General features: G+C 46.4%; 1 protein-coding gene across 14 annotated transcripts in view; it reads left to right on the top strand.

Moving 5' to 3' along the window:
- DIP2A (disco interacting protein 2 homolog A) overlaps nucleotides 1-6,499 on the top strand; it is a gene marked incomplete at its 3' end in the record, with an annotated part of 93,091 nt that extends 86,592 nt beyond the window's left edge. For 12 of the 14 annotated variants that reach the window (XM_082624835.1, XM_082624842.1, XM_082624849.1 and 9 more), the window contains 4 exons: nucleotides 1,641-1,715; nucleotides 3,007-3,181; nucleotides 3,700-3,823; nucleotides 4,379-6,499. In XM_082624835.1, coding sequence (XP_082480961.1) covers nucleotides 1,641-1,715; nucleotides 3,007-3,181; nucleotides 3,700-3,823; nucleotides 4,379-4,631 — 627 coding nt within the window. Of the gene's footprint in view, nucleotides 1-1,640; nucleotides 1,716-3,006; nucleotides 3,182-3,699; nucleotides 3,824-4,325 lie in introns of those variants that run through there. The other 2 variants (XM_082624846.1, XR_014294358.1) reach the window with 2 other exon arrangements.
- Between the last annotated feature and the right edge of the window lie 15,489 nt (nucleotides 6,500-21,988).

Consider the following 21,988-nt stretch of genomic DNA (forward strand, 5'->3'; position numbering starts at 1 on the left):
CAAGTGACAGCCAGGAAGTGGTCCCCACCACGGTGGCAGTTTACCATTAAAGTAGTCCAGGCCTGGTGCAATCTCAGGGGCCCAGAGTGGGCTCAGGTGGTGGGGCTGTGAGATCACCTGAGGGCACCCAGGGAAAAACTTTGAGCCACTGTGAGGGGTCAGCAGACATAGAGCCAGGAGAACAGGCGTTCTCAGAAGCAGAGGAGGTTCAGAGGAAGGAAGAAGACCCCCAGGAACCGTCAGACAATGTGATGGTGGGGGGAGGCCTGCGCCCCGCCCCCGGCCTCGGGCCTCCCTCTGCAGCTGCACAGCCAGAGGAGGGCTCGGCACATCCCCTGCTCCGCTTACACTCTCCCGAGCGCACGCCACAGCTGCCTCCAAGGAGACGGGGAGGTGCCCCGCGGGCAGCGCAGGACGAGCCCGCAGTGAACGTGGGGGAGGAGCCGGCGGGGGCTGTGCACCAGCAGGGGCTGCCCCAGAGGAGGAGCAGAGACCTGGGGAGGACGTTCAGCTGGCGCAAAGGTCCTGGGGCCACAGGGAGGCCTGCGTGGGGGAGCTGCACTGGGGGGAGGGGAGGAGGAGAGAAGGGCGCTCTCGTGGGCAGGTGGGCGTGGGGCCTGGGAAGGAAGGCACAGACCGTGGAGGAGGGGAGTGTGGACACAGGCCAGGGCTCCCTTCCTGTCCCTCCCACACGCACAGAAACGCCCCGTGTGCAGTCCGCATTGTCCTTTCTGCGAACGCAATTCTTAATTCTTTCTGGTGCCTTTTTGTTTCCTATCACACATGGCTCTGCGTCCGTTTTTGATGGACTTTCCCCCCATATTTCTCTGTTAATGATAAATTGGCGCTGACGGACCTGGGTTCTGGAAAGAGCTCTGGCTTCAGGGTTTGGGTGGGCCACACGGGGAGAGGTCGGAGGCCCAGCAGCATCCGGGGAAACAGAACGGCCCCACCAGGGCTGTGGGGACAGCACGAGGAGGGGAGGGTCTGGCGCCGGCCGTGGTGACCTCCTGTGACCCCTCGTCCCTTCCTCCACTGCCTGCACGTCTCTACTGTCGCCTCCCGTTTTATACCTGGGGAAACTGAGGACACAGAACAGGTGTCCAGGAGCAGCCAGGTGGTCTGACTTGAGCCCAGTGAGGCCCCGCAGGCCCAGCGGGGGTCCTGGACCCGAGGCACACTCCCCTGGAGTCTTCTCCACGGCCCCTGGTGGGCCCGGCGCCCGTGCTCAGCAGCTGCCCCACTCTGAGTCTGGGGGCAGGAAGGCCTCTTGGGGGCCAGGTTTCCATCCAGAGCCGGGGGCTCGGGGGCCAGCGGGGGATGCAGCCGAGTCATGTGGACCCCCAGCACTCGTGAGCTCTCACAAGGGGCCTCAGGGAAAGACCCCCTCGACCCCTCTTGCCATCCAAAATAGGGTCCATTCTCAGGAACTGGGTGATTTTGCTAAGATTCAGAATTTATTTTTCTCTGTTAAAATCTCTCCTGTTAAAATTCAAAGTCAGATTTAGGTCGGCTTCTGAACCTGACTGCCCCCGTGCACGTGTCACATCCTCTGGATCAGCTTCGAAGGGCGTTGTGTTGACGCACTTGAGTCAGGAGGGCCGTGCCGCCTCTGACCTGGAGCTCGGTTCTCCCTGCAGATCCTCCCTGGAGTGAAGGTCGTCATCGCCCACAGCGAGACCAGAGGGCCCCTTGGAGACTCGCACCTGGGCGAGGTGAGGCTGCGGGGCCCCAGCGCCCAGGACCTGCTCCTCCCCCTCCTCCCCGTTCTGCCCCAGATTCGGGGGTTCTGAACCTTTGGTGTCGCACGTGCCTTGGGGAACCTGTCCCCACAGTGCTTGTGCTCCTGGACCCAGTCCCTGGGTAGGATTTCAGGATCCTGCCCTTGGGATGAAGCCCCCTGCCCCGTTACCCCACTAGCAGAGGGAAACCTTGAGTTGCAGACACTGGGTGGCCTAAGGAGCCTCACAGGACCCCGCAGCCGTGGAGGAAACAGCTGTTCCTTGAAGGGAAGTTCCTGCAGCCCCAGTGAGGGACAGCACGGGGCGGACCGCATAGCTAAGAGGGATGGTCTTCTCCATCCTGGGGACACGGGGCAGGGGGGTCCTCACTGCCCCAGGACACAGGCTATGCTGGGGTCCTTGTTATGCCTGCGTACAGCACCTGGTCTAGAGTAACGGGACAGGTGGGACCCAGTACCTGGTGGCCAGGATGGCAGGTGGAGCCTGGGTGCCCAGGCTGGTCTGTTACGGTGGGAATGGTCTCAGCTCCCAGTTCCGGGCCTGGGGGCCAGCATCCTGCACTGCTGAGGGCAGCACCCAGGGGTGTCCACACACACTGCCTGGTCCCTGACCAGCTGGGACGAGGGCATGGGTGGGCCCGGGGCTCATGCCGCATCGGCCAGGAAAGGTGTCCCAGTCCCAGGGCTGGGTGTGCTCTGCCTGGGGCCTCCCCTCTACCCGACCCACTTCCTGGCCAGCTGGGCCCAGGCCTGTTAGGGCAGCAGTGGGTCCCAAGACAGTCCTGGCAGGTCTGCCCCAGGCCGGGACCCATGTGGCCACGCTGTCTCCTCTTTCGGACCCTGCTTTTGGGGGATACATAGAGCCTGGTAGTCAGTCGGGAGCCGCCTGTGGGTCCTGGAGGGCCCTGGCTTTAGAAGGGTGCCCTGGGGGCCCGTGATGCTCTGGGCGCCGTTAGCCCACGTGCGGGCGGGTCTGCGTCCTGACTCTCTTGCTGGCCCTGTGTGCGTGTGCACGTGCAGGTTGCTCCCGGTTCTTTCTTACTGTCAGCTGTGTACATCACTGTCCCACAGGCGTCTCTCCGGGGTCCAAGGAGGGGAACGGTTCATTTGAAGGAGGACAGTCACTTGCCTGCTTTCCGTGCCTGTTGTAACTTAGTTCGAGTACCCCGTCCCCGCACCCGTGTGCTGTGGCGTTGCTGCCGTGAATCGGCACAGACTGTGCCTGGCACCGTGGCAACTGACCCCCTCGTCCCCTGGGCCCCCAGGTCTGGGTGAGTAGCCCGCACAGTGCCACTGGGTACTACACAGTCTACGGGGAGGAGGGCCTCCACGCCGACCACTTCAGTGCCCGGCTGAGTTTCGGAGACACCCAGACCGTTTGGGCAAGGACTGGCTTCCTGGGATTCCTCCGAAGGACAGAGCTCACCGACGCCAGCGGAGGTGAGGGGTCCCTGTGCAGCCCCACACCGGCACCTGAGCTCCATGCGGGCGGCATCTTGGGGGCCCCCGCCGACTCACCTTGCCCCTCGCTAGGAGCTCGTCTCTCTAGGTGACACGGTTTTCTCTGAAAATTACTCTTTTTCCTTCACTGGTCTTGCACCCCAGCCTCTGTGGAGGATGTGGGGTTGCTGGCAGAGGCTGTGGGCCCCCCAGGCTTAGCCGTGGGCGAGTCTCACTAGCCATCTCTTGGGCCCTCCCCACACGACCCCCCAAGCTTTCAAAGTCCCTTGGCCACAGCACGCTGGCCAGATGCTGTCAGAAGTTTTGGGAGCCTCTGTAGCTGCTGCTTCATTTCCAGAGATAGTAAAAGTTGTTGTTAAATAAATATTCAGACGTGGGCGTAACTTCTCTGAATTTCGGGGCCGAGCGTGGCAGGAGGCTGTCGTCAGGCAATGTTTGAGTCGCCAGCCATTGGCACCGCGTGCTGTGCTGAGGTGGGCGAACTGTGCTGTCCACAGAGCGACACGACGCGCTGTACGTGGTGGGGTCTCTGGATGAGACGCTGGAGCTGAGGGGCATGCGCTATCACCCCGTCGACATCGAGACGTCAGTGATCCGGGCGCACAGGAGCATCGCCGAGTGGTGAGGGCCTGGGGTGCCCGTCACCCAGCTCTCCGGGGCCAGGGCAGGCACTGCGGCCGTGCGGGTGAGGCGGCCAGCTGCCTCTCCAGGAGCAGACCCCAGACACGCTCTTGGGATCACGGGCCAGAGACCCCTTGTTTGGGTTTGCTTGGTTTTTCCTCTTCCTAATCAGTCTTAAGCTAAGAGTCTGTCCGCAAATGCACAGGCAAAAGGTGAGAGCTCCACAGTTATCCTGAAATGCTTCTGCTTTTAACGTGAATTTCCTAATTTAAATGGTCGAGACTCAGGATATCCTCACCTTGTAGGGAGCTTGCCTTGGGAAAGGCACAGCTTTCGACATCACATATTCTTGGTTCTTAGCGAGAACTTTAATTAGAATAGATACTCCTGTAAAACACACTTAACTTAGCCTTTGAATTGTAACTGACCTTGAGCAGGAGGGTGACGTCCGTGAAGCTACTTTGGTTTTTTTCACTGGTCTCTTTCTGACGCCCTTTCCCAGCCCCCAAAGCCTGTGCCTGGCCCCGTGTGACACCGTCTGCCTTCTCCCTGCAGTGCCGTGTTCACCTGGACCAACCTGCTGGTGGTGGTGGTTGAGCTGGATGGACTGGAACAGGATGCACTGGACCTGGTGGCCCTGGTGACGAACGTGGTGCTGGAGGAGCATCACCTAGTGGTGGGCGTCGTGGTCATCGTGGACCCAGGTGTCATCCCCATCAACTCCCGCGGGGAGAAGCAGCGCATGCACCTGCGTGATGGCTTCCTGGCCGACCAGTTGGACCCCATCTACGTCGCCTACAACATGTGAGCACAGCTCACACCCTGGCCCTGAGGGACCTCGGGACGTGTCGGAGGTGCTGGGACGTGTGAAAACACGGCAGCATCTGCCGCCCCCAGGGAGAGGACCCCAGGCTCTGGGAGCGCGGTGCCCCGCCTCTTACGCTCGTACAGGTCCATCTCATTTTAAAAACCACTTCCTGAGTTATTCAAAGAAATCTTTAATTATCAAGGACATTTACAGAACCATGAATGTCACTAATTTAACAGATGGGGTGACTGGGAAAGAGACCTGGTGTGGGTGCTGCGGGAGCTGCAGGTGTGAGATTGCACTTTTTTAGGCTGAAAATACAGTTCTCGATTTTAAAAATTCAAATGTTTTTTCCCACTTCAAATGACGAGTTCATATATAGAATTTATGCTAGGAGGAATTTGAGGCCCAAGTACAGCTGCTTCGATTCTGATTTACAGGAAAGCGCGGAGCCCAGAAAGGCTGGTGGACAGGAGTGAGCCTGGCCTGGCCGCCCTGTCCACCTTTGGGCCCCAGACCAGGCACTGGACACACACGCTTCCTCTCTTGAAACAGGTGTGCACGACTGTCTGCCTGTGTGATCACTAACGCTCGACAGGGGCCATCTGGGGCCGTCAGGTGAGGTGCTGTGTTTCGGAAAGATAAACCAGCATTGAGTTTTAAACCACTTTCTGAGTTTCTGACTTCTTGCTCTTCAACTGAAGTGCTTGTTTTCATAACCACAGTATAAGCTCTTCTCACTGCACGGAAGTGTACTGAATTATTATTTTTATTCCACGTCAACAGATGTGGAAGCCCCGGTGGGGTGAGGTTTCCGTCCTTGGTGATGTCTGCCGAGCACCGGCAGTACCTCCGAGGGGCCCAGCCCAGGAGAGCCTTGCCCCTTGCTGTTGCAGTTTGAGTTGTGTGCCTGTAAAATTTGGCCAAATCATGTTCAGTTATTTTATTCTCACTTGACCAGACTGAATGGTATAATACTATCGTAAGTCTAAATCAAAGAAGAAAACGTGATATCCTTTAGTTACTTCTAAGAATTTGAAGAGAAGCTCGAATCTAAGACAGTATTTTTGTATCACTAATGAAGAGTATGTTACCAGTTGTCGGGGACTGAGGGTGGGAAAGTTTATGAATCGTGCGTGCTTCCTAGAACGACCAGGCTTTTCTGGAATTAGCCTGGATCAGTGCCTAACAAAGTTGTTATTAATTCTCTACCATTTTAAATTCTCCACCAAAAAGGCCTGGCTAACTGGGCCAACTCTCACGTGTGACTCATATTTGGCTACAAGTAGCTTGCGCTCAGTAGCTGTTGGCCTGAGGCGTTGGCCTGCAGTGTGGTGTGTAACAACATACTGGAGTTTGAATAATCCTCTTGTAATTATGTACATAATCTGTGTAATTTATTGTTTGACATACAGAGGTCCTAGTAGTTGACTAATGGACATTCCTTATAACAGAATGGCCAGCAGGGGAAGAACTACCCAGCCTTGTATGTTGTAGTTTTATAGCAAACAAATATTGTAAAATTTTTGTATTGAAAGGTCGGTGGCAGTAAGACAAGGTGTCTTGTAAATTAAGATTTTAAGAAGCATTAAAATGTTTTAAAATTACTCTCTGGGAATTCTGTATATCACACTAAAATTTTTATATCATTATGTTAATAAAGTTATTGACTGTTTATAATTCTGCATTTTGAAATGTGTGAAAAGGTTTTTTAAATTACCCCAAATACGATGTATTTTATTATGCATTCTTTCCTGAATATAAAAGCATTTATGCTACAGCATAAAATCTACAAAGCACATTAAAGTATAAAGAAGAAAATTTAAATCTCCCATAATCCTACCTCACGGTAATGACAGCATTAGTATTTGATGTAAATCCTTTCAAGGATTAATTTTTTCCTTTAAAACACTTTTACAAAATTAGGATCGATCATCATAATTTTATAATCAGCTTTTGTAGTTAATAAATTCGACTTTTAATCTGTTACATATATTCTTCTAAATGTTTTAATGACTGTGTCATATGGGAGGGGGGCTCGACTGCATGCAGCTTGTATTCACTTGCTCTGTGTCAGCGTCATTTCAGCCGTGCTGCCATGAACCTCCTCGTGGGTGTGTGTTCACACGCAAGACCTGCCTTGGGCTCAGTTCCTACAGATAGAGTTCGTGCCAGGTGTGAAGCTTTGAACACCCCTGCCCTCGGAAGCGCACAAGGCAGCGTGGGAGAAGCATTTTCCTGGCAGCCTGAGAGCACCGGCAATAAATAAATAAGTCCTTGTCAATTTGATAGTCAAGTAAGTATCATGTCTAGTGATGCTGAGTATGTTTTCATGTGTTTGTGGTCATTTTAATTTCTCATTTGATGCGTTCTATTTGGCAGGGTTTTTTTTTAATTCTTTTTTAAATTTTATTTATTTGGCTGCATCAGGTCTTAGTTGCGGCACGCGGGCTTCTCTCTAGTTGTGGCGCACAGGCTCCAGAGCACGCGGGCTCAGTAACTGTGCCGCGCGTGGCTCTCTAGTTGTGGTGCGGGCTCCAGAGCATGCGTGCTCAGTAGTTGCGGTGTGCAGGCTTAATTGCTCTGCGGCATGTGGGATCTTAGTTCCCTGACCAGGGATCGAACCTGTGTCCCCTGCATTGGAAGGTGGATTCTTAACCACCGGACCAAAACGGAAGTCCCTCAAGGGTTTCTTTTTTAATCTTTATTGGAGTATAATTGCTTCACAATACCATGTTAGTTTCTGTTGAACAACAAAGTGAATCAGCTGTATGCATACACATGTCCCCATATCCCCTCTCTCTTGAGCCTCCCTCCCACCCTCCCTATCCCACCCCTCTAGGTCATCACAAAGCACTGAGCTGATCTCCCTGTGCTATGCTGCTGCTTCCCACCAGCCAACGATTTCACATTCGGTAGTGTACATGTATCGATGGTACTCTCACTTCGCCCCAGCTTCACCCTCCCACCCCATGTCCTCAAGTCCATGCTCTACGTCTACCTCTTTATTCCTGCCGTGCAACTAAGTTCATCAGTACCATTTTTTTTTATTCCATATATACGTGTTAGCATACAGTATTTGTTTTTCTGACTTACTTCACTCTATGACAGACTCTGACCGTTGTGAGGTGATACCTCATTGTAGTTTTGATTTGCGTTTCTCTAATAATTAGTGATGTTGAGCATCTTTTCATGTGCCTCTTGGCCATCTGTATGTCTTCCTTGGTGAAATGTCTATTTAGGTCTTCCACCCATTTTTTAACTGGATTGTTTCTTTTTTTTTGATATTGAGCTTCATGAGCTGTTTGTGTATTTTGGAGATTAATCCTTTGACTGTTGTTTTATTTGCAAATATTTTCTCCCATTCTGACGGTTGTCTTTTTGTCCTGTTTATGGTTTCCTTTGCTGCACAAAAGCTTTTAAGTCTAATTAAGTCCCATTTGTTTATTTTTGTTTTTATTTCTGTTACTCTAGGAAGTGGGTCAAAAAAGATCTTGCTGTTTATGTCAAAGAGTGTTCTTCATATGTTTTCCTCTAAGAGTTTTATAGTCTCTGGTCTTACATTTCGGTCTCTAATCCATTTTGAGTTTATTTTTGTGTGTGGTGTTAGGGAGTTTTCTAATTTCACTCTTTTACATGCAGCTGTCCAGTTTAGCACCACTTATTGAAGAGGCTGTCTTTTCTCCATTGTATGTTCTTGCCTTCTTCACCGTAAATTAGGTGCCCATATGTGTGTGGGTTTATCTCTGGCCATTGTATCCTGTACCATTGATCTATATTTCTATTTTTGTGCTAGTACCATACTGTCTTGATTACTCTTGCTTTGTGGTATGGTTTGAAGTCGGGGAGCCTGATTCCTCCAACTCCGTTTTTCTTTCTCAAGATTGCTTTGGCTATTTGGGGTATTTTTTATTTCCATAAGAATTATAAAAATTTTTGTTCTAATTCTGTGAAGAATGCCATTGGTAGTTTGATGGGGATTGCATTGAATCTATAGATTGCTTTGGGTAGTATAGTCATTTTAACAATATTGATTTTTCCAATCCAAGAACATGGTATGTTTCTCTATCTGTTCATGTCATCTTTGATTTCTTTCATCAGTGTTTTATAGTTTTCTGAGTACAAGTCTTTTGCCTCCTTAGGCGGGTTTATTCCTAGGTATTTTATTCTTTTTGTTGCAACAGTAAGTGGGAGTGTTTCCTTAATTTCTCTTTCTGATTTTTCGTTGTTGGTGTATAGGAATGCTAGAGTTTTCTGTGCATTAATTTTGTATCCTACAACCTTACCAAATTCATTGATTAGTTGTAGTAGTTTTCTGGTGGCATCTTCAGTTTTTTCTATGTATAGTGTCATGTCATCAGCAAACGTTGACAGTTTTACTTCTTCTTTGTCCAATTTGTATTCCTTTTATTTCTTTTTCTTTTCTGATTGCTGTGGCTAGGACTTCCAAAAGTATGTTGAATAAGAGTGGCAAGAGTGGACATCCTTGTCTTGTTCCTGAACTTAGTGGAAATGTTTTCAGTTTTTTACCATTGAGTATGATGCTTGCTATGGGTTTGTCATATATGGCCTTTATTATGTTGAGGTAGGTTCCCTCTATGCCCTTTTTCTGGAGAAAAAAAAATTTTTTAAGTATTTTTTATCATAAATGGGTGTTGAATTTTGTCAAAAGCTTTTTCTGCATCTATTGAGATGATCATGTGGTTTTTATTCCTTAATTTGTTAATATGCTGTATCACATTGATTGGTTTGCGTATATTGAAGAATCCTTGCATCCCTGGGATAAATCCCACTTGACCACGGTGTGTGATCCTTTTAATGAGCTGTTGGATTCTGTTTGCTACTATTTTGTTCAGGATTTTTGCATCTATGTTCATCAGGGATATTGGTCTATAATTTTCTTTTTTTGTGATATCTTTTTTCTGGTTTTGGTATCAGGGTGATGGTGGCTTCGTAGAATGAATTTGGGAGTGTTCCTCCCTCTGCAGTTTTTTGGAAGAGTTTGAGAAGGACTGGTGTTCGCTCTTCTCTAAATGTTTGATAGAGCATTCGCCTGTGAAGCCATCTGGTCCTGGACTTCTGTTTGTTGGAAGATTTTTAATTGTGGTTTCAATTTCATTACTTGTGATAGGTCTGTTTATATTTTCTAATTCTTCCTGGTTCAGTCTTGGAAAATTGTACCTTTCCAAGAATTTGTCCATTTCCTGTGGTTGTCCATCTTATTGGCATATAGTTGTTTGTAGTAGTCTCTTATAATCCTTTGTATTTCTGCAGTGTCAGTTGTGATTTCTCCTTTTTCATTTCTAATTTTATTGATTTGCATACTCTCCCTTTTTTTTCTGATGAGTTTGGCTAAGGGTTTATCAATTTTATCTTCTCAAAGAACCAGCTTTGAGTTTTATTGATCTTTGCTATTGTTTTCTTCATTTCTGTTTCATTTATTTCTGCTCTGATCTTTATGATTTCTTTCCTTCTACTGACTTTGGTTCTTTGTTCTTCTTTAGTTGTTTTAAGTGTAGGGTTAGATTGTTTATTTGAGATTTTTCTTGTTTCTTAAGGTGAGATTGAATTGCTATAAGCTTCCCACTTAGAACTGCTTTTGCTGCGTCCCATAGGTTTTGGGTCATCATGCTTTCGTTGTCGTTTGTTTCTATGTATTTTTAAATTTCTTCTTTGATTTCTTCAGTGGTCTCTTGGTTATTTAGTAGTGCACTGTTTAGCCTCCATGTATTTGTGTTTTTTTCAGTTTTTTTCCTGTAATTGATTTCTAATCTCATAGCATTGTGGTCAGAAAAGATGCTTGATATGATTTCAGTTTTCTTAAATTTGCTGAGGCTTGATTTGTGAACCAAGATGTAACCTATCCTGGAGAATGTTCTGTGTGCACTTGAGAAGAAAGTGTATTCTGCCATTTTTGGGTGGAATGTTCTATAAATATCCATTAGATCTATCTGGTCTATCATGTCATTTAAAGCTTGTATTTCCTGATGTATTTTCTGTTTGAGTGATCTGTCCATGGGTGTTAAGTGGGGTGTTAAAGTCCCCTACTGTTATTGTGTTACTGTCGATTTCTCCTTTCATGGTTGTTAGCATTTGCCTTATGTATTGAGGTACTCCTATGTTGGGTGCATAAACATTTATAGTTGTTGTATCTTCTTCTTGGATTGATCCTTTGATCATTATGTAGTGTCCCTTATCTCTTGTAACAGTCTTTATTTTAAAGTCTGTTTTATCTGATACAAGTATTGCTACTCCAACTTTCTTTTGATTTCCATTTGCATGGAGTATCTTTTTCCATCCCTTCACTTTCAGTCTGTCTGTGTCCCTAGGTCTGAAGTGGGTCTCTTGTAGACAGCATATATATAAGTCTTGTTTTTGTATTCATTCAGCTGGTCTCTGTCTTTTGGTTGGGGCATTTAATCCATTTACATTCAGGGTTATTATCGATATGTGTGTTCCTATTACCATTTTCTTAATTTTGGGGGGTTTGTTTTTGTGGGTCTTTTTCTTCTCTTGTGTTTCCCGCTTAAGAAGTTTCTTTAGCATTTGTTGTAAAGCTGGTTTGGTGTTGCTGAATTCTCTTAGCTTTTGCTTGTCTGAAAAGCTTTTGACTTCTCCGTCGAATCTGAATGAGATCCTTGCTGGGTAGAGTAATCTCGGTTGTAGGTTTTTCTCTTTCATCACTTTAAGTATATTCTGCTACTCCCTTCTGGCCTGCCGAGTTTCCAATCAGCTGATAACCTTATGGGGATTCCGTTGTGTGTTATTTTTTGTTTTTCCCTTGCTACTTTTAGTACTTTTTCTTTGAATTTAATTTTTGTTAGTTTGATTAATGTGTGTCCTGGTGTGTTTTTCCTAGGGTTTATCCTGTATGGGACTCTCTGTGCTTCCTGGATTTTGGTGACTATTTCCTTTCCCATGTTAGGGAAGTTTTCAACTATAATCTCTTCAGATATTTTCTCAGACCCTTTCTTTTTCTCTTCTTCTTTTGGGACCCCTATAATTCGAATGTTGGTGCATTTAGTGTTGTCCCAGAGGTCTCTGAGATTGTCTTCAATTCTTTTCATTCTTTTTTTTTAAAATTCTGCTCCTTGGCACTTATTTCCACCATTTTGTTTTCCAGCTCACTTATTCGTTCTTCTGCCTCAGTTATTCTGTTATTGATTCCTTCTAGTGAATTTCTCATTTCAGTTATTGTGTTGTTCATCTCTGTTTGTTTGTTCTTTAGTTCTTCTTCTAGATCTTTGTTAAACATTTCTTGTATTTTCTCAATCTGTGCCTCCATTCTATTTCCTAGATTCTGGATCATCTTTACTATCATTACTCTGAATTCTTTTTCAGGTAGATTGCCTATTTCCTCTTCATTTATTTGGTCTTGTAGGTTTTTACCTTGCTCCTTCATCTGTGACATATTTTTTTGCCTTCTCTTTTTTTTTTTTTTTTTAAATGAGTGGGATTGTGTTCCTGTCTTACTGGTTGTTTGGCCTGAGGCTTCCAACACTGGAGTTTGTAGGCTATTGGGTAGAGCTGGGTCTTGGTGCTGAGATGAGGAACTCCGTGAGACCACACTCCAATGGATATTCGCTGGTGTCTGAGGTTCTCTGTTAGTCCAGTGGTTCAGACTCTTGAGCTCCCAGTGCAGGAGCTTCGGCTCGACCCTCAGCTCATGAACCAAGATCCCACAAGCCACGTGGAGCAGCAAAAAAAAAAAAAAAAAAAACAGAACAATAACAAAGTAAAAAATAAAATTAGACTAGGAAACTAACAGATATGGTCGAAAGAATATAAAAATAAAAATATAGATGAATCAACAACCGGAAGGTACATCAGTATCACAGTAGTGAAAAAGAGGAGGAAAAAGAAAAAAAAGCGGGGGGAAAAGGCCTTGACTGTGGAGGGCAGGGCCTAAGCAAGGGCGAGATTTGGTTGGTGGGCGGGGCCAATGCTCAGGACCCACAGCGCTGGAAAAGGTGCTGGGGGCTGTGTGGGGTGGGGCTTAGGCTCAAGGAACAGAAGGGGCCCAGGCATGCCCCCCACCCCTGATCTCAGAGGGTGGGGACCTCACCTGGGAGCCCAGCAGGCTTCCTGGGCTCGAGTGGGCAAGGTGATCGCCCTCCGCTCCTCTCCTGCTCTTCTCCGAGGCCCCTCCCGCCTGCCTCTCCTGATCTCCCTGGCCTCAGGGGCGCTGATCCTGTCTGGCCTCCACTTCTCCTCCCACCCCGTCCCCCTACATACTCCCGGATCATGTGGGGGTTCCTCCCATCTCCTTGGGCGTCAGGGTCCCCCACCAGCAGCCACAGGTGCCTTAGTTGTGGGGAGACGCTAACTTCGTGTCTTCCCACACAGCTGTCTTGGCTCCCCCTCCCTCAAGGTTTTTTTTTAAATTGATTTTTAGGAGCCAATTTATATTAAGAATCATAATCTCCATATAATCCATACTTTTTCTAGTGGGTCCATTTGTATCTTGATTCTGTTTGTTTTTGAAGTGTTCTAATTATTTTATGAAAAGTATGGTTGCTTGTGCTTAATTTCAGATTATGAATATATCTGATTTGTTGCAAAGTGATTCTTCCGGGGTGGTCAGCATAACCCTGTGGGGGAAACAGCTTTACCTCCTGTGTTTGCCCGCTTCCTGCCAGTCTGCCCCAGGCCTTCCCACCAGGGCCTCTGTCTCACTGATGGCGTGTATTGTCCACGAATCGTGCGCGTGCTACTTGCTGCATGCCAGAAGAAGAGAGAGCAGCATTCTCTTTCTATCTGAGATCAATTTGCATAAGTTCTGGGTCTTAATGGCTTAAGGAAGAAACACTTTCTCTTTAAACTGGATGCAGTAATAGTGTTATAACACCCTGTATAGCATTCATCGTCTTTCGTATGATATTCAGTTTCAGTAATGAAGAATTCTTTTTTGTTTGTTTTGTTTTGTTCTGGTTTTTTGGCTGTGCCGTGGCATGTGGGATCTTAGTTCCCCAACGAGGGATCGAACCCGCACCCCCTGCATTGGAAGCACAGAGTCTTAACCACTGGACCGCCAGGGAAGTCCTGAAGAATTCTTTTAATAGGTAACTACATGCAAACTTTCAAAGCTTCTTGTGTTCAAGGGGAATAGTCTTTACATCGTCCATGCAGGCGGCTGGGTCACCCTCCCTGCTGTGGGTGTCTTGAGAGCCTGCAGCCCCACCCCAGGTGAGCTCACTCCCTTCCTCACCCTGATCCTCCCCCTGGTCTCCCTGCATCTAGCTCTGCCTTTTGGGGTTCAATGGGGAAACCTTTTTACATGAGGCCATGAGATGGTTTGGAAGTAAAGTTTGCCAGGGGCAGTGCAAAGTGAGAAAGTGAGATGTTTTTCTTAGTTTTAAGTGCCAACGGAGTATGGCCCACTTACTCCCAGGCTCTGAAATTGACTGAAAAGCCCAGATATCATGAATGTTCATTACAGATGCCACAAGCCCGAAGTTGAAGAAGGGCCACAAGGGGCCAGATGAAGCTTTGAGGGGAAAAGGGAGCACAGAGGCATTGTCACCTGTCACCACTCCCAGCAGCAGTGAGCTGGATTTGCAGGTGTGTGCACCCAGGTGCTGCAGGGCTCCAGGTGGAAGCAGCAGGATGGAGGCTGTCTGGAGGCTGTTGTGCTCTGATGGAGTGGAGCACAAGTTCAAAGACAAGCAGTGCTTAGCATTTACTTTACATGAGAAGATAAAGAAAGAAGGTCAACTTCTGGCATGATGGCCTGAGAAGTTCCATAGACATGCTTGCCAGCAAAATGGGTGAAAATTATTTATTTTTAACTTTTAAGCCTTTGGAAATAGTCCTAAGTGCATACAACAAATGAAGAAATGTCTATACATGAAAGTTCATTAATAAAAGCAAGAGTCTGTTATTTGAACCAAGACTGCTCCTTCCCTCCCACCTCCCAGCTGAGCCAAGCAGAAATTCCACTCCAAACAGGCACAGCCAAGAACACAGGCTCCTGCCCCCAGTTACCTGTTGATGCAGCTAAGTTCTGGGTGAGTGCAAGTGAGAGATGAGAGATCTCTTCTTCCATCCAGCCTCTGCTCATGGAATGGAGCCTCTACCTTGGGTAAAGTGCCTCTGAGTGTACAGGGCCCTGGGTGCCCTTCCCAGCTCTTCAGATGATGGTTCCCTACCAGGAGAGGCAAGCGGGGAGGACCTTAGGCCACTGCCCCCAACGCCACCGAGTGCTCAGCCCCTGAAGCAGGAGTGTCACTCAGAGAGATGTGGGCCGTTGTTCTCACTCCTAGACCCAGAACCCTGGCTTGGAGCTGTTGCCTGGGGGGAGAAGCAAGCTATAAAACAGGTATCTCCCCATCTCTTCCTAAAGGAACTGACTTCATTTGCACCAGAGCATGGAGAAGTTCAATCCTAAGGACACTCTCAAAAGCAGCACAAGTGTGTTGAAAGGCAATTAGGAAGTTCATAGATTCAATGAAGATACAAGCTAACTTGTAGGCCAAGTAGTTTGCAGAAGAACCAGGAAAAGAGACAGCTAGGAAGAGCCCTCCTGGGGTTAGAACAAATCTCAAACACTGACTTTGGGAACGATTTCTTCAATAAATCCTGAATTGGATCACATTTGGCTATAGAGCAATTTATGCCCCCTGAGCACTGCTGAAATGATAGAGCAGTCAGCTGGCAATCGGTGGAACTTCACAGCTGGGTGTGGTCAGGGATAGGGACTGGAGAGACCTGCCCAAAGCACCATCACCCCAGGGCGACTAAGCCTGCCCAAGGCTGCACCTCCTTGAGGGACAATAGCAGAAGCTTCTGCGGGGGCAGAGGGGAAGAGATTTCACTGAAGTAATCCAGCCAGTCATTAAATAAAGGCCTGGAGGGAGGAGGAGTGGCAAGAACCAGGAGTTGCTACAATGTATTATCTAAAATGCCCAGTTCCCGCCCCCCCGCCACGTTACAACACGTAAAGAAACAGAAAAGTATGACTTATACACTAGGAAAAAAGGACGGCGACAGATAATGCCTGTGAGATTAACCAGATGTCAGATTTAACAAAGACTTGAAAGTAGCCAAATATGTCACAGAACTAAAGGAAACCATGATTAAAGAAGTAAAGGTATGGGGCTTCCCTGGTGGCGCAGTGGTTGAGAGTCCGCCTGCCGATGCAGGGGACACGGGTTCGTGCCCTGGTCCGGGAAGATCCCACATGCCACGGAGCGGCTGGGCCCGTGTGCCATGGCCGCTGAGCCTGCGCGTTCGGAGCCTGTGCTCCACAACAGGAGAGGCCACAACAGTGAGAGGCCCGCGTACCGCAAAAAAAAAAAAAAAAAGAAGGTATGATGGCAGTGTCACATCAAATAAAGAATACCCATAAAGAGATTAAAATAAAATGTTAAATATAATGTATAATGTTTTATATAATGTAAATAATATAGGTATCATATAAATGTATAAATACAGATATCATTTATATAAATGTAAACCAAAGAGAAATTTCTGGAGTTGGGAAAGTACAATCACTGAAATGAAAAATTCATTAGAGGGGCTCAACAGTAGTTTCGAACTGGAAGAAGAAAGAATTAGCAAACTTGAGAGTAGATTGATAAATATTATGCAATCCAAAGAACAGAGGGGGACAAAAGGATGAAGAAAAATGAACATAGTCTCAGAGACATGTGGAACACCACTAAGCTCACCAACAATATGTGTAATGGGAGTACCAGAAGGGGAAGAGAGAGAGAGAAAAGAGCAGAAAAAAGTTCAAAGAAATAATGGCTGAGAACTCCCCAGATATATTGAAAACCTACACATCAGGGAGCTCAAGAAACTCCAAGTAGGATATACACAAAAAGATGCACAGACATATGGTAAAAATACCGAAACACAAAAGGGGAAATCTTGAAATCAGCAAGAGAGAAACTATTTTCACTTACTAGGGAACCCCAATAAGACTGATAGCTGAATTCTCAGCAGCAATAATGGAGGCCAGAAGACAGTGGGATAACATATTCAAAGAGCTGAAAGAAAAAAACTATCAACCAAGAACTGTATCTTTCAAAAGTGGAGGCCAAAGAAAAACATTCCCAGATATACAAAAACCGATTGAATTTGTTGCTAGCCAACTTGCATTACCAGTAATACTAAAGAAAGTCCTTTGGGCTAAAAGCAAGTGACCCCAAATGGTAACTTGAATTCACCTGAAAAAACAAGGAACACTGGTAAAGATAAAGGTAATTATAAGATGATATAAATGCATAATTTTTTCTCCTTAACTGATTTAAAAATCAATTGTCTAGAATAATATGATTATAATATAATCTTGGTCTTATAGAAATAAAATGTATGTGTAATATTTTTGCCAGTAACAGTACAAAAGGAGTTGGTGGGAGCAAAGCTGTATTGGGCTACTTTTCAGATGGTAAAGTAATAATTATAACAATGTACTGTTGGGTTTGTAACATTAATAGATGTAATATATATTTAAAAATCATAAAAAGGAGGAAAATGGAATAGAGATATGTAGGAACAATGTTTCTATATCTCACTGGAAGTAAGCTAGTATAAATCTGAAGCTGATTCTGATAAGTTAGGATGCGTACCACTAAAAAAATAGTGAAAATATCAATCAAGAAATTCAAATGCTTTATTAGAAAATAGTTACTTAATGCCAAAGAAAGTGGTAGAGGAGGAGGATTAGAGGCAAAAAAAGAAAGAAAGAAAAAAAGACACGAGACATACAGAAAACAAAAAGTACAGTGGCAGAGGTAAATCCAACTATATCAATAATAACAGTAAATGTGGGTTAAACAATTCATTCAAAGGGCAGATTTTTCAGACTTTGTATTACCCTACTATATGCTACTAACAAGAGACATGTTTTAGATTCAAAGATACAAATAGATTGAAAGTAAAACAATGGAAAAAGATATTTCATGCAGATAGCAACCATGAGAAAGCTGTAATGGCTTTACTAGTATTAGATAAAATACACTTTAAAACAAAAATATTTACTAGAAGAGATAAAAAGGGACATTTTATAATGATAAAAGGACCAACCCATTAGACCTAATAATTATAAATATGTATGCACCTAACAATAGAGCACTGAAATATATGGAGCAAAAACTGATAGAAAACAAAGGATGATAGTTGGAGACATCAATACACCATTTTCTATAATGGATAGAATAACTAGGCAGAATATCAACAAGGTAATGGAGGACTTGAACAACACTATAAACCAACTAGACTTAAAAGACATCTGTAAAACACTACCCAAGAACAGCAGAAGGGACTTCCCTGGTGGTGCAGTGGTTAAGAATCTGCCTGCCCATGCAGGGGACACAGGTTCGAGCCCTGGTCTGGGAAGATCCCACATGCCGCGGAGCAAGTAAGCCTGTGTGCCACAACTACTGAGCCTGCGCTCTAGAGCCCACAAGCCACAACTTCTGAGCCCGCATGCCACAACTACCGAAGCCTTTGCGCCTAGAACCCATGCTCCACAACAAGAGAAGCCACCACAATGAGAAGCCCGCGCACCGCAACTAAGAGTAGCCCCCACTTGCCTCAACTAGAGAAAGCCTGCGTGCAGCAACAAAAGCCCAACACAGCCAAAAATAAATAAATTAATTTAGAAAAAAGATGTAATAGGTTCTGGTTCAAAAGATAAAATGCATATACAAAGCTTTAAAAAAAAAAAAGAATAGCAGAATATACATTCTTCCTAAGTACACATGGAATATTCTCTAGGCTAGGTTGTATGCTAGGCCATAGAACAAACCTCAATAAATTCCAAAAAGATAAATGTAATACATAGTATGTTCTTCAGCCACAATGGAATTAAATTAAGAATCAACAGAAACTTCTGAGAAGCTGAGAAATATGTAGAAATTGAACAACACCTTCCTAAATAAACAATGAATCAAAGAAGAAATCAAAAGGGAAATCAGAAAATTTTGAAATGAATGGAAATGAAGAATGGCATGTAGCTAAAGCAGTGCTTGGAGGTAAACTTATAGCTGTAAATGCCTATATTAAGAAAGAAAAAAGATCTCAATAACATAAGTTTCCATCAAAAGACACTGGAAAAAGAGCAAATAAACCTAAAGCAAGCAGAAGAAAGAAAGTAATAAAAGAGAGTGGAAATTAATGAACTAGATAAGGGAAAAATAATAGAGAAAATCAATGAAACAAAAACAAGTTCTTTGGAAATATCAACAAAATTGACAAACCTTTAGCTAGGTTGACCAAGAAAAAAGAGAAGACTCAACTTACTAGAATCAGAATAAAAGAAAGGACATTACTATTGACCTTACAGAAATTTTTAAAAAAATTATGAAGGAATACTATAAATAATTGTATGCCAACAAATTAGATAACAGATGAAATGGACAAATTCCTAGAAAGACATAAACTATAGAACTTGACTCAAGAAGAAACTAACAATCTGAATAGACCTATAGCAAGTGAAGATATTGAATAGGTAATTTTAAAAAAACAAAACCCCAAAATAATCCCCACCCAGGTGGTTTCACCACTGAATTCTACCAAACATTTAAGGACAAATTAATACCAGTTCGTCACAAGCCCTTCCTAAAAACAGAAGCGAGAACATTCATTTAATGAGGCCAATATTACCTGATACCAAAACCAGACAATGACATTAACAAGAATAGAAAACTACAGAGCAATATCTCTAATGAATATGAACACAAAAATCCTCAACAAAATACTAGCAAACCAAATCCATCAATATACAAAAAGAATCATACACCATGACCAAGTTGGATTTACCCCAGGAATGCAAGGTTGGTTTAAACTGAGAGGCAGTTAAGGTAATATACCATATCAATAGAATAAAAACAAAAACCACATGATCATCCTCAATAAATGCAGAAGAAAAAGCATTTGACAAAATTCAGCACCCTAGGAATAGAAGGGAATTTACTTAACCTGATAAAGGACATTACAGAAATCCCACAGCTAACATCGTACTTGATGACGACTGAATGCTTTCCCCTACGATCAGGAACATGGGAGGATCACACAAGGCATAAGAACCAGGAGAGGGCTTCCCTGGTGGCGCAGTGGTTGAGAGTCCGCCTGCCAATGCAGGGGACACGGGTTCGTGCCCTGGTCCGGGAAGATCCCACATGCTGCGGAGCGGCTGGGCCTGTGAGCCATGGCCGCTGAGCCTGCGCGTCCAGAGCCTGTGCTCTGCAACGGGAGAGGCCACAACAGTGAGAAGCCTGTGTACCGCAAAAAATAATAATAATAAAAAAAAAAGAACCAGGAGAAGGGGAAGGGGGTACCCTAGGGTACGTCCACACGCCAGCCAACACCCGTTCCCGAACAAGAATGCTGCAGTCCAGAGGGGCCAACTGCAGTGAGACTGGCCAGGGCCTGGGGTGTCACTGCTCCTTCCTACCCTCTGCCTCATACACAGTTCAATCTTGAGTGAGGCCTGCTATGCAGGGCGGGCAGACACAATTCCTCCAGAAGGATCACCCAGGCACACAGTGCTGCCTTGCTAACCTGGTGTTTCCTAACTTCCCTGAGGATGAGAATCACCTGAGTTCTTATTAAAACAGTCCCACAGCCATACAAGGTCACATCCCAGATCTGGGAGGCGTGGTGCCTGGGATATTTAACAAGCTCCCAGGGGAGTTTTGTGTTCAGGGCTCTGTGGGGCCCACATGACCCAGTGTCCGCACCCAACTCAGCACAGAGGGGAACATTTCGGGAGTGGCCTCCTCTGTGTGCGAGCTACTCCAGGGACCTGCATGATAAGTGAAGGGTACTGGGGTCAGGCTCTGTCCTTGAGGAGGTTGCCAGTCTCAGCCGAGAGGCCGAACCTCCCTGCTTGGCCTCCTGCCAATGTGCTTGAATAGCGTGTCTTTTTCGCACGCCCTCCTTTGCAAGAGGCCAGTCCTTTCCTCCACAAATGCAGTGAGAGGAGGTTGTGAAAGGAGGTTGTGAAACCCTCTACTCTGCCAACGGCTAGCAGACATGCCATGAGTGTCATAATTAAAGGGGTGCAGGACCCTCTCTTTGCTTCAGGATGAGGGACTGGGCACCCCCTGTCCACGGCTGCCTGGCCCAAAGGCCACCCAGCTGCCAGCACAGGGGCTGCCCAGGCCATGTCCAAGCTCCAGCTGGTTGAGGTGAAGGGTGAGAGCCACTGTCCTCCGATCTGTCTCCTGATGCCCAGAGGTCTCCATCATCTGCAGTTACAAGAACCCAAGTTTCCTGGGCCAGAGAGGGATGGATCCCTAAATTTAAATGTCCTGCTCAAGAAAATCTTGGTACTATGAACCATGTAAGTTGGCTGCTGAGGCTCATATGAGACAATTGTTGTCTGAGCCCCTGATTTTAATTTTGATTATAATCTTTGGTGTTCATCAAAACAGCCTTGTTTTTCATTGAATTTGAATAAATGTAATAAATTTGAACTGGTAAATTCAAACAAATAAGGTAAATAAAACAAAGTAAATAAAAATAAAATCCCTGAAACAACAGCAAACAAACCTCATGGGGCAGAGATATGGGCCTTCCCAGAACTTTCCGGGAAGGGTTGTCAAACTGGGGCCTCAGCTGGGGGCTGGCAGGCCAGGGCTGAAGGGTCCCCCTTGCCTTGGAGACGAGGGTGGGGTCCTGCAGGTAGCAGCTCACAGGCTCATGGAGCTCAAGGGGCTGTCATGCTGCGGAGACCAGCTGTCCCCAGGAAGTAACCCAGAGTGGGGCCCCCCACCGGCCCAGGGGAAAGCTCGCTTCCCTTTGTAGCTGGAGGGAAGCAGGGCTGGTGCTGGGGAGGATCAGGTCTAAAATGGGTGGGAGTGAGAGCCAGCTGGCAGAGGCCCCTGGGACTGACCTCAGGGCTGGAGAAGGCTGGGAGGGCCTACCCAACCTCCACCTCCACATCACTGCTCCTGGTTCCCTGGGCAGGGCCAGGACTAAGGAGGGAGCGTGGCCAGGGGTCAGGAATCACGGTCCCTGCAGGCCTCGAAGATGGGGTATGGCTGGACTCTGTGCGGGGCTGGGGGGCCCTGAAACCTCGAGCCCCCCTCCCTCTGTGATCATGAGGTGAGGAGTCCTCCCTTTGGTGGCAGGAAAGTCTGGCGATATTGTTGCCTGAACTGCGGGCAGGGACAGCCGTGCCTGCCAGGGTGGTCCACGCTGTCCAGAGGGTGAAGGATGGGTCCCCAGCAGCCCCAGACTCTTTGACAGCACTTGACACTGCAGGGCCAGCAGATGGGATCCTGGCCACGGCCTCAGGGTCTCGCCCCGAGACACTCAATGCTTCTCTCAGGGACAGTTCTCTGGGCGACTGTGGATCAAACTGATAAACCAGTAGAGCACAGGAAGTCCTGTGAGGCTGAACTGGA

This window comes from Mesoplodon mirus (genome assembly GCF_964341445.2).
Source record: "Mesoplodon mirus genome assembly, chromosome: 6".
NCBI lineage: Eukaryota > Metazoa > Chordata > Mammalia > Artiodactyla > Ziphiidae > Mesoplodon > Mesoplodon mirus.